The sequence below is a fragment of the Triticum aestivum genome, chromosome 2A, assembly GCF_018294505.1.
Source record: "Triticum aestivum cultivar Chinese Spring chromosome 2A, IWGSC CS RefSeq v2.1, whole genome shotgun sequence".
Taxonomy (NCBI): domain Eukaryota; kingdom Viridiplantae; phylum Streptophyta; class Magnoliopsida; order Poales; family Poaceae; genus Triticum; species Triticum aestivum.
The window spans coordinates 138,813,835-138,825,675 of NC_057797.1; the positions used below are offsets into that span (position 1 = coordinate 138,813,835).

Genomic DNA, 11,841 nt, shown 5'->3' on the forward strand with positions numbered 1-11,841 from the left:
AGAATCGTGACTAGACAGTGATCGGGCGGCCCGCCCAGACATTTGAGACGTCCGACCGTAGATGTTCTAATCTTCTCATATACGGACTGAATATAAGGGTTCATAGATAATCTAGGCGTATGAGGACAAGCAAGGTTAAGGTTACGATTGAGTGGTTTTTTTCTTTCTCCATTGTTCAAACGGAGACTGGGCTGTCCTCTCGTACTTTTAGGGAGGATTTAGGGGGACCAGACGTAGGTAGGATAATATTTTTTTCGTTTTTATTTACTCTTTGTATTAGAATTGATTGAAGTCAAACTTCGTAAAATTCAACCAAGTTTATAGAATCAAAATATAAATATTTACGATAACAAATCTATATGAGCGAAAGTACGTCCAATAATGAATCTAATGGTATTTATTTGTAATTATATATGTTAATATTTTCATTTTTTATTAAAGCTAATATGCCGAGTAAATAAAAACATATCTATTCTGGCTTATAGATTGATGAAACGTACCCTTCAGCAGAAAATAAGAAGAAACGCACCCTTAATCACCACGCCACGCCAGATGCTAGCACCTCCACGAAGTGACTGACCGTACGTTGCTTGCGTCGTCGCGCACCGAGAACATATCCTGTACTCCCAGCGATGGAGCACTCCGACTGCACCCTGCGTATCAGCGCTGTTGGATGAAACATGTAGGTCCACGATTGAATGCCAACATCCCATCCTACAAAATTTGCAAAAAGCCCCCCATAGGAGTACAGAATAACTTTAACATTCCAATCATGCTCCAAAATATGTGCCACCCCAGTTTTGGAACAGAAAGAATATATACATCATGTACCTCGATAGTACAGAGTATATCATGGATTTTCCAAAATGATAAACATGTGTTCCACAGGAAGTGCACACCACAAACATTCAGCAAGTTGACTTGAGAAGGTAAAGCTAATTCTAAGAAAATAAAAGAACTAATAATCCATGAACCAAGAACCAAAATGCAAGGACGACAACACCAGGTCTCATAACCACATTTTTCAAATAAGAGGGCAACGCATCAACGGCCATCTCGGCATTTCATAGCTCATAGTACGACAGTAATATCATCAATGCTTTGTGAAAGGCACTTCCATGAACCAAGATTTGAACTCATAAAATCTGCACCAGAATGCAAAGACGACAACACCAGGTATATTAACCGCATTTTTCAAATAAGAGGGCAACGCATCATCGGCCAACTCAGCATTTCATAGCTCATAGTACAACAGTAATATCATCAATGCTTTGTGAACGACACTCATGATAATATATAAATCTCCCATGAAGCACATAACTACAGTTGCCGCCCAATATTTACAACCCAAGGTAGGTATAGCAGAGTAGCAGGTGTACATGACTACATATATTGCGTCGACGGATTCAACTAGGCGTACTAGTTGTAGTAGAAATAAAAAATGATGGAACTAGGTCCATATATGAAAAAAGGCAAATTTTCTACCATTATTTAAAGCAAATTAAAGGATGTCCTCCCATGGCTTGGGCTGTCCTGCGAAATATAAAAGAAGTTCAAGTTAAAGATTTGCAAAGACACTCAACATGTTTTAATCGATGAGGAGGAACATATAAATACCGCTTGAATTATCGTGTTTCTACTGATGTTGAACCTTCTTGGCCGCTACTTGCTCTGCAAATAAGAAGAAAAGCGCATTATGAAAAAATGAAAAAGACATACTATTTAAATTATGGTTTATTTGCCTTTCTTCTTTGGTGTGTTGTAACGATCTTCATCATGTATGTCCAATCTCATTTGGACCTAGCAATGTTGTTTGAAGTTAAGTCAAATGACATGCACAAATGAACTTTAGTAATACAACAAAGATATACCATGGAGAAGTTGTCAGCGCATCATTTTCAAGTCCCATCGTTGTACTTGACCCAGCACTTGGAGTAATACTTGTCATTGATTCATCATTCCCTGCTCGGTGTAGAAAAAAGTGTGAGAAATAGCCTGGCGCGAGAGCTGTAGTACAATGAAGTCCTAAAAAGTAACAGTCCCATGCTAAGTAGCAAAGAAAGAAAATGTCTATTGGCATTTAGATATACTAAGAAAAAGAGAGTTATGAAAATGGTGCTAATAAAAAAACATCCTTGAGTACAACAGCATGTATTTAGCATGGCATCATGGCATGACACATAGCACCAAAATTCTAAATCCGCTGGAATGTAGTTCCATTTTTGTTACACCTGAATGAGGAAGACGAACGAGCTAATACATTTATTCACTAAACAGAAGCTACCGCCGTATTTGTTTCGATGAAAATACTGAACAAACATACAGGGAACATCAGAAATTAGTGACGCACATATTGATATTGCAAGTGTTAATGAATCTCAGTTTTGTGCCAACAAGCACTTCATATTCAGGTACTTGAACAAGTAGATAAAATTACTCCGAAGTCCGAACTCATATCAGGCCATAAGTTGCTGACATTTTTCTATACCTAATTGCTGAAATATGCATTGTAAGCTAAATAGAGCAAATTATTTCAGTGATTATTTTTCCTACGCCCAGATACAGAGAGATATCACCCAGTTTAATGATATAGGATTAGCTACATCTAACACATTCATCACATAGGGATGATGGATTAGAAGCAAAATACACAACAAAACACAAGGTTGATACATCCAAAAGGATACCTGAAGGCTGGAGTTCCCTTCTCTGGTGTCCGCGAATGGCGGAGCTAGGCGTCCGCAGATGGCGGATCTAGCCATCGACGGATGGCGAAGGTAGGAGTCGGGCGTGGTGAGGTGTTGGCGCCGAGGTGGAGAACGGCGGCGCGAGGATGGGGCGGTTTATCTGCTGGACATTGGAACACGGCGAGGTCGCAACGCAGCAGACGGCGAGGTTCGCCGCCGGAGATCCGACGCGATGCCCTATCTCGAGTTCGTTCTGTTTCTAACCTGGGGCAGCACATTGGAGTAGCTTTTGGGCTATTTTGTAGTTACGTGAGGTGATCTTTGCAAATTCTGAAGGGAGGGGGCATCACGGTTCCATCCTGTCCCCATATTTTGCATCTAACGTGTGGGCTATGTTGGGTGCAGCCGGAGCACCGAATCGTTCGGAGCACGGGATATTTTCCCGTCGCGCACCACCACCGCCGTTGCCGCACGCAACTTAGCATTTTCCTTCTCTCTGAGACGCATATACGTTTACGATAGCCCTGGCACCGTGCACAGCTGCAAGCGCCCGTGGCGGGTCTTAAGGCACTCGTTATAATCATTACTTAGAGAGAAAGAAATCTCAAGGCACGACCACCCACGCGGCCTCGGCCCCTCTTCGCTGCAGCTGCATGCTCGCGGCCGATGGCACGTTGCCTTCAGGCGATGGCGATCAAAGGCCAGAGGATTGCACCGGTCGGCTGGATTCCGTCGCTTTCAGCTCGCGGATGCGGAAGCGGATGTAGCCCTCCGTGGCGCTAAATAATTTTATGACCGGAGTGGAGGTGAAAGCCAACAACACGCGATCTTTGCTTTGGAAGATCTCGCACGCACCATCTCCGGCTCTGCGCTTCCGCCGACGACGAGCACGTGGTAGGCGTGCCATATCCAACGGCGAGGGCCGCTTCCCTTGTTACTACGTACTATTTCCATTTTCTCCCCATTGCTCCCGTGGGATCATTCACGAAAGATCGAAGTCTCCAAACGGGACATTGATCTCTATTTTTAATGAAGCAGTTGTTAGTCTTGCTTTCAGGTTTTTTTTGTCCCACTTTTCATGGATTATTTTGGTACTTCGTCATACCTCACACTGAGCCGTCATGAACCAAAAAAACCGCGTACTGAAACCCCCACCCGCCCACGCACTCCAGGGCCTAACCTCCGATCACACCCAAAACAATCCAGCGAAAAAAACCTACAAAAATTAACCAGCGAAAAAAACTAATGGAGGAGTTGGTAATCCAGTGCGGTTTACTTTCAACACTTTCCTAATGACAAAAGATAACGGATCTAACTTTCCTACCTTAGCCAAATCAACGAATCTCTCTCATTAATGCAATTTGCTTTAGTAAATAAATAATAGATTCTTTCCTACCTTAGCCAAATCAACGGATCTCTCCTATTAATGCAATTTGCTTTAGTAAACAACTAATAGATTCTTTCCTACCTTAGCCAAATCAACGGATCTCTCATTAATGCAATTTGCTTTAGGAAACAAATAATAGATTTTCAGGAAACAAATAATCTCTAATCTCTAATCTCTATCTCTAATCTCTAATTCTCTAATAATAATAATAATAATAATAATAATAATAATAATAATAATAATAATAATAATATAATAATACCTAAAAGAAACGCAGCGTTCCGTTTCCCGTCTTACGTCGTCGAACCCTTCGTCGAGCCTCCCTCCCGTGCGCTGTTGGTTTTCCCTGCGTACGTTCCACCCCGAACGTGATTCGTTCTTCTTAATTACGTGGTCCCATCCCCATGCAATCCGGCGAAAGAACCAACAAAACCGTCATACCCACGCACGCAAGCAAAGAAAAATCCACGCAAGCCGTGTCTCCTCCTCCCTGTTCAAACCCTAGCCACCCCTTCCCAGTTGACGCCGCTAGCGAGTAGCGCGTAGCACAGGCACCAGTGCGGCCCTTCCGCGGCCCCCCTTGACCTCACAATGAAACAGCTCATCGGCATCGACGACGAGCCGGTGCGTCCGGTGTTGATTCCCGTGGATGGGTCAAGCAGGACAGGGGGCGGTGGATCCGGGACATAGCCATGAAGTCTGCTTCGATGCGCGCCCAGTATTGTCTCAAGTGCATGGGTCGATCCTGGACGGCGGGCGATGGATCAAGGACGTGCATAGCAGCTTTCACCTACACAAATGGCTGACTACTCAACCTCCTCTCGGCGGTGGCAGCGGCCAGGTCTGGTTAGCTACCATTTATCTTTAATACATGCCATGAAAGGCGATCAAGAGGAGCAATCATAAGCAGCGAGGTGTTCCAGGGCTACGAGCGCCAGTACTGCGACTCTGCGTCTGCCGATTGTTATGTTGAAGAGGCTAAAATCTTCCTCGGTAAGTGATGTGCATTATGCATCTGATAAAAAAAGGCTTTAGGGAGTTGATTGTGCCCATGAAAGGTGGTCCTGATATTAGGCTTGCTATAACATGTCATATTTAACACGTAATATTCTTTACCAACCAAATGTTCACATTTTAGATTATAAAGAATGATGACCTCAAAGACAAAGAGCTTCAAGAACTCGGTTCTGAAATTTTTGGTTAGTCTGAGTAATGAAATGTGACCCTACTGGAAGTTCTACCTCATTTCAGTTCTTCTCTTTTCCTTTTAATTATCTATTTCATTCCAAGCTAACTGTCTTACATACATATATCTTTCAATGCAAGACTACACGAGGACTATGGTCTATGGGATATCAAGCTCCTTCAAATAATCTGCACCGGTTCTTGTGGAGAATAATGTGTATGCATGGTCTACAATGAAGTTTACAAGATAGATTCACTTACTCAAAGATTCAGCCTAACATTTTCCATAAGGATTATGTATGTTATACCAACTCTCAGTAATCTCTACTACTAATGTCTTAGTTGGTAGTCTCGCCTCACTCCACCTCATCCCACCACTCCTATCTTTTGGCCCACCTTTGACATCATCACATCACAACATTGGGCTGGCCCATTAACGTGTATGTGAACGCAATCCTCCCATCGCCTGCCCTCCTCGCGATAATCCCGACGTCCTCGCGATGCCATCCTCTTCTCCCTGATCTCCTCTACCAGCGTGCCTTCCTTGCAATCCTCCCGATGTGTCCTCGCGTCGCCGTCCTCTTCTCCCCAAACTCCTCTACCAGGGGGACTCCTCTATGACCCAGGCGGAGCAAACATTGTACATAGTTTTTTTGGCTTTCACCGGTTCGTTCTCTACCCCTCCTTCATGACTCCCTCGCCATCGATTTTTTTCGACGTCTAAATGCAATCCCTCCGTGGGGAAGTATGGTGTGAAGGAGAGAGGCCGCGATGGCGAAGGTGAGGTGGGCGTCATCCCGTTTTACAGGAGAGGGCTCCAGCGAGAAATGTCTCACTACGGCGAAAGCCGGGCGGAAGGGGAGGGTCCGACAGGAAAACATAAGGGTGTGTCATGGGGTGGAGTTTTTATGTTGAGTATGTGTGTTGGAGATAACAGGGTTCATAGTTTAGACATTTTTCTCTCCAATATGGTCTAGATTTGTGGGAGATTGGACTGTCGCATTGTTACATTTTTCATACAGTGTATCATAAAGTGTATCGTACATACAGTGAAAACAAATCCCCTTTATTATATACAGTATAGCCCTTCAATATGGCCATGTTTATGCTACACTAGATTGCGGGAACCTGCCGTCGACCTTAAAGTTGATGCATGAGAGAGAAATAAGTTTCAATATTAATAATTTGTCTGATTCATTTATATACAGTATAGCCCGTAGCAACGCACGGGCGTTTTGCTAGTCTCTTTAATTGAACACAAATATACGTTAAGATACGGGGATTGCGCCAAAACGAGCCGTTGATATTTTTCCGGGGAGAAGGTCGAACCAATATTGGCCACCCCTGGCCAAAGCCCTCCACTTTTGTTTGTGGGAGGGAGTGGATGGATGATGAGCCGACGTCCATGGAGGAAAACAAGCATGTCACGACTTACTTTCTCCGGGACAAGACTAATCGGGAGCATTATCGGCAGGAGCGCATGTGATTCTGCGAGATCTTTGCCGTCGCCCTCTCAGTCTCGCCCACACCTGAAGATTGCGCCAATCATGAGATGATGACCCCCACTCGCCCCTGCTTCCAACTAAGTTCCGTCTCTAACAGTGGCATAAACTATGCTACCTGCAGCACTGAGCACAGTTTCTTTCCATTCAGGGAAAGTGCACGCACGCGCCTAGACCCCCTGTCACGTCGCAGATATGTTATTTTTCCTTCGTCGGAAAAGCGAGATATCATATCAGAACGAACATGGCAGGCAGGGAATGGGTCCCGGAATCATGCCCCCACCCATCACCCCTCTCTTTTTGTCATGGCTACCGAATTTCTCCAAGCATTGTATGGGTGATCACACTTTGAAGAGATGAGATAGCAGATGGTACGTATGTAGGCAGCCCAGCTAGAAACAGAAGAAAACGGAAGAAAAGAAAACAGAAAACCAGGGAAGAGCATCTTCGGTCAGGTTGACAAAACCCAGAGTCCATCTTCAGCTTGACAAACACCAGAGTCCATCTTCCAGAAACTTCTTCGGCGCCGCTGCATGCAGATTTTGCACAGGTTGAAGATTTCTCTGTCAAGATGCTTAGCTCTCTCTGTCCTATTTTAATTAGTTGTCGCTCAAACGGATGTATCATACACTATCTTAAACGGACCCCTTAAACCTGTCTCAAACAGTGAGGCAGGCTGCCCGGTCATGAAATTTGGATCCAGATGGGCCTTTCAAACCGCCTTCAAACACCCGGGCTGATCGGCACCCTCATATTCAGCTCAAATATGGGGCAGATATGGGGATGGGGCTGATATGAGGGTATCCGGGCACGCTCGCCACGTTGGCCTAATGACGTGGCCCCACACAAAAACGCCCGGAAACCCGGCATTCCAACGGACGCCGCATCCGTCGCCGCAATGGGAACACGTGTGGCGCCGCTCCGGCTCGCCGCCCAAGACAACATCCGGCTATTTAAACCGACTGGCGTCCCACAACCCTAACCCATCCCCCTCCCCCTCTCCGCGCCGCCAGTCCGAGCCCTTCCACCTTCTCCCTCTCCCGCTCCGGCGCTCTGCCCACGCTCCGACACTCCACCATGGTCCGAAGCAAGATCACCTATTATGCCATGCTGACACCGGAGCGCCGCTACGAGATCCAGCAGTAGATCCGGGCGAGGGAAGCCGCGCGCGCCGCCCGAATCGCTGCCAGGCAGCCTCCGAACTCGCCGGAGCCGGAGGAGGAGATGGCTTCGATGGAGGTGGAGGAGGCGGAGGAGCCAGACCACCAGGTGCAACCCTTCAACATGGAGCTGACGGAGGCGGAGTTCGCCGTCGCCCAGTCCGATGAGATGGCTGAGCAGCATGCCATCCTGGAGTCCATCTAGGGTGAGACCAATGTGGAGGCCACCCGGGCATACCTTCGACGGGAGCAGGCGCAGACCGGCGCGCTCTTCGTCGAGCTCGACGCTGAAATAGAGGTGGAGGAGGCAGGAGCGAAGCAGCCGGAGCTGCAGCTGCCGCCCATGCTGCCGGAGCCGGGCACAGAGATCGTCGTGATACGTAGATTCTATTTCCTTTTGCATGTCTTTGTATGTATATAAGAATTGAATACGGATGCAACAAATGAAATTCCGGTCACTGCCCACGAACGCGCGTGGAAGCGTCCGCGAGCCGTATGTAGATGCGCTAACTTCTCACTCTACAGTTTGTTACACTGACTCTGCTGACTCCCTGCACATATACTGACGACCTGCCTGAACAGCTGACCTAGATGAAGGCAAGCCAGCCAGACCAACCATCAACTGCAATTTTCATTTAGTGACAGGACATACGTAGAGCCTGAAACCATGCCACAACGTTCTCTCCAACTACATGTAATCCGAGATTTTTGTTTTTTTGAAACCGTAATCCGAGATTTCCATATTCAATCAGAGGGTCAGAATGTACGCAGAGGTTAGCAGATTGAAACATGCACTAGTAGCTCCACCGACGTTGGCACACTAGCAGCAACCGGCTTAACACATGAACCTCGTGGCACATCACTGATAAGGCGTTTGTAACGCATACCATTTCACTCTTGCGCAGCGCGATGCATGCACGGGTCACGAGTTGTGGTGCTCAGCCCAGTACTAGTAAGTTTGTTGCCTTTCGTAGTTCGTTACGCATACCATTTCACTCTTGCACAAGCTAGCAACAACACATCTCAGAGTGACGGTACTAGTAGTAGCAATCAGCATAAGTTATGGGCATGCAGATCTGCAGGGCAAACGTTTCACGGATTCAAAAATATTCAAAATCTCACTACAAATTTTCTTGAAGAACGACACTACTACGACCCGACATGACAACTCACACTCAGACACCAGATGTTTCTCCCGAACAAAAGCAAAAACACACTAATAACTCTCCATCTAGAAGACCAAAATTACCCTATCAAGATGCTCGCTGGCCTCGAGCAGGAGTAGTAACCCATGGCTAGCGATAGCTTCCTTCAATGGCTAACGGATCGGCCGCGCAAAGACGGAGCTAGCTAGCCGTCCATGCATGGAGATGACCAAAAAGCAGTAGTACCACTAGACCCTGGCAAGCTAGCCTCCAACGGCTAGCCAATAAATACTAGGCAATAAAGCAAGTAACGCTGCCGCCGCCGACAGGCTAGGTAACGTAGACGGCGGCGGTAGCATGCAGGTGCAGCTCTCCCTGGCCCTAGCGAGCCACGGCCCTGCACACCAGCGGCGTGGCCATCTCCAGCGACATCTTGAGGCGCTCTGACAGGTCGACGCGCCCCGAGGTCGAGGTCGCCGGCGCCCACTCGAACCGGTGCAGCAGCTGCGCCAGCCAGAGGTGGACGGTGGCGAGGGCCAGCATCTTGCCGGGGCACACGCGCCGCCCGGCGCCGAACGGGGCCAGCCGGAGGTCGCTGCCCAGCACGCTCACCTCCTCCTCCATGAACCGCTCCGGCCGGAACTGCTCCGGCTCGGGCCACACCGCCGCGTCGTGCGCGATGGCCCACATGTTCACCATCGCCGTCGTGCCGGCCGGGACGAGGTGGCCGCCGACGTGCGCGTCGTGCACGGCCAACCGCGCCCACGAGAGGAGCGGGCCCGGCGGGTGCATGCGCAGCGTCTCCTTGACGATGCACTGGATGTAGGGGAGCCTCGCCACGTCGTCCTCCGTCACCGCCCTGCCCCGCCCCACCACGGCGTCCAGCTCCGCCCGGGCCTTCGACTGGATCTCCGGGTGCACCACCATCCTCGCCATGATCCACTCCATCAGGATCGCCACCGTGTCCGTCCCTCTAAAGATCATCTCCTGAAACGTACAGTCCGTATTATTAGCAAACGCACGACGGCGACTTGAATGCAATCAGTCGTACTCTGGATCTTTTTGTCGGTATGACTGTAGAGTACAGAGAGTTTCGCCGAGCCTTACCCAAAGGACGGCGATCATGTCGGACTCTGACATCTTGTCTTCTCCGTCGAGGCCGAGGAGCACATCGACGAAGTCGCCGGAGAGCTCATCCGCAATGCCTGACCCGCTGGCGCGCCTCGCCTTGTGCTCCTGAATGATGTTACCGACATACGCCTCCACCTGCCGGACTAACCTGTTGCACCGGTGGCGCACGCCCTGGAGATCGAGCCACTTGAGGAATGGCAGGTGATCTGCCCAGTTGAACGTGCCGAGGAGGTCGTACCCTTCGTTTACCATCTCCTCCACGAGGGCGCCTTCTTGGCTTGTGAAGTCGTCGTAGCGCTTGCCGAAGACGACGGCCATGACGTGGTTTAGGGACGCCGCGTGCAGGAACCGCCGAGGGGCGACTTCGCCGTGGCGGGCCATGAGGGAGGCGACGTCGCCGAGCATGCGCGTCCCAATAGAGGAGCGGTGGGGTGCGGAGGCCGCCACGCGGCGCGGGCCGAAGAGGTGCGCCGCGGCGAGACGGCGGAGGGCACGCCAGTGCGCGTCGCCCGACGGGGCGAAGCCCATGGCGCGGTGGAAGAGAAGGTGGCGCGCCGCGTCCTTCACGGGGCGGTCGCCGAACGCCGGGTTGACGAGTATCTCACGCGCCGTATCTTGCCGGCTCGACACGACGACGCGGGTGAGGCCGACGGAGAAGGACATCAATGCCGCACCGCCATGGACAGAGCGGGACAGCGCCGCCATGACGCGGTGCGCCACGGGGCTGGAGAGCGCGGTGACCACGCCCGGTGGGCCTGGCGGCGGGACACGGCAGAGGGACAAGGCCCACGCCGGACCGCCCGGTGAGAGCCACAGGAGTGAGGCGGCGAGGAGGAGCACGGCGAGCAGCGGTGGGAGCAGGGTGGTAGCCGGGAGGAGGAGCAGGAGGAGGGAGTCTTCCGGGCCGGTAGCCATGGAAAGATCCATGGCAGTGCTTGGCGTGGGATCCTTGAGAAGTTTCTTTGAAGGAAGGGATTCGAAGGTGAAGCTGAGATGAGAAGGCGAGTGGGCGTTTAAATAGGAGAGCTTGGCCATGGAAACATTTGCCAATTTAAATTACTCAGGAAATGAAGGGTGTGCGTCTAATGAAATGTCTTAATTACCAAGCGTTTTAGCTCAACCGTGTAACAGTCCATGCTGAATAACTAGCAATTATAGCTCTACTCAGGAAATGAAGGGTGTGTGTCTAATGCAATAATGAACACAATTTTGGCAAACGACGTGACCTTACAAAATCATGCCAATTGTCATTAACCGTGTACAAATGCAGACGAGTCATAGGGATGTGACACTAGTTTAAATTACCACCTTCAAAGTATAAAATGTATAAAAATATTAGTATTTTAGACGGTTGTATTTATTATCTTGTAGACTCAATTTTTTTGGAAGCGCTATGTATAGAATACTTTAGGTTGATCATTGTGGAGAGTAACTTGGTTAACTAACATGCATATGTTAGAGCATCTACAGTCGGACGTCTCAAACCGGTCACAAATGCTCGGTGCAGGCCGACCGGTCGTCGACTGGTAAAAAAAACCCACCTGAGCGCCTCAAAAACCGGTCTTAAACACCTAGTCTGTCCGTCGCACTTCATATCCAGTCCAAATGTAGGACGGATATAGGGAGGCCTGAGAGCGCCCGGAC

General features: G+C 49.2%; 1 protein-coding gene and 1 long non-coding RNA gene across 2 annotated transcripts; both read right to left on the reverse strand.

Moving 5' to 3' along the window:
- Window positions 1–1,217: 1,217 nt before the first annotated feature.
- On the reverse strand, window positions 1,218–3,025 carry LOC123185014 (uncharacterized). The gene is made up of 4 exons (XR_006493145.1): window positions 2,688–3,025; window positions 1,872–1,962; window positions 1,618–1,671; window positions 1,218–1,533 (listed from the first exon to the last, which is right to left on the reverse strand). It is a non-coding gene; the product is annotated as an uncharacterized lncRNA (long non-coding RNA).
- Window positions 3,026–9,131: 6,106 nt separating this feature from the next.
- LOC123185015 (cytochrome P450 78A5) lies at window positions 9,132–11,184 on the reverse strand. Its single transcript, XM_044597036.1, has 2 exons — window positions 10,174–11,184; window positions 9,132–10,053 (listed from the first exon to the last, which is right to left on the reverse strand). The coding sequence occupies exons 1-2, from the start codon at window positions 11,122–11,124 to the stop codon at window positions 9,448–9,450; spliced, it is 1,557 nt and encodes a 518-aa protein (XP_044452971.1). The 5' UTR covers window positions 11,125–11,184; the 3' UTR covers window positions 9,132–9,447.
- Between the last annotated feature and the right edge of the window lie 657 nt (window positions 11,185–11,841).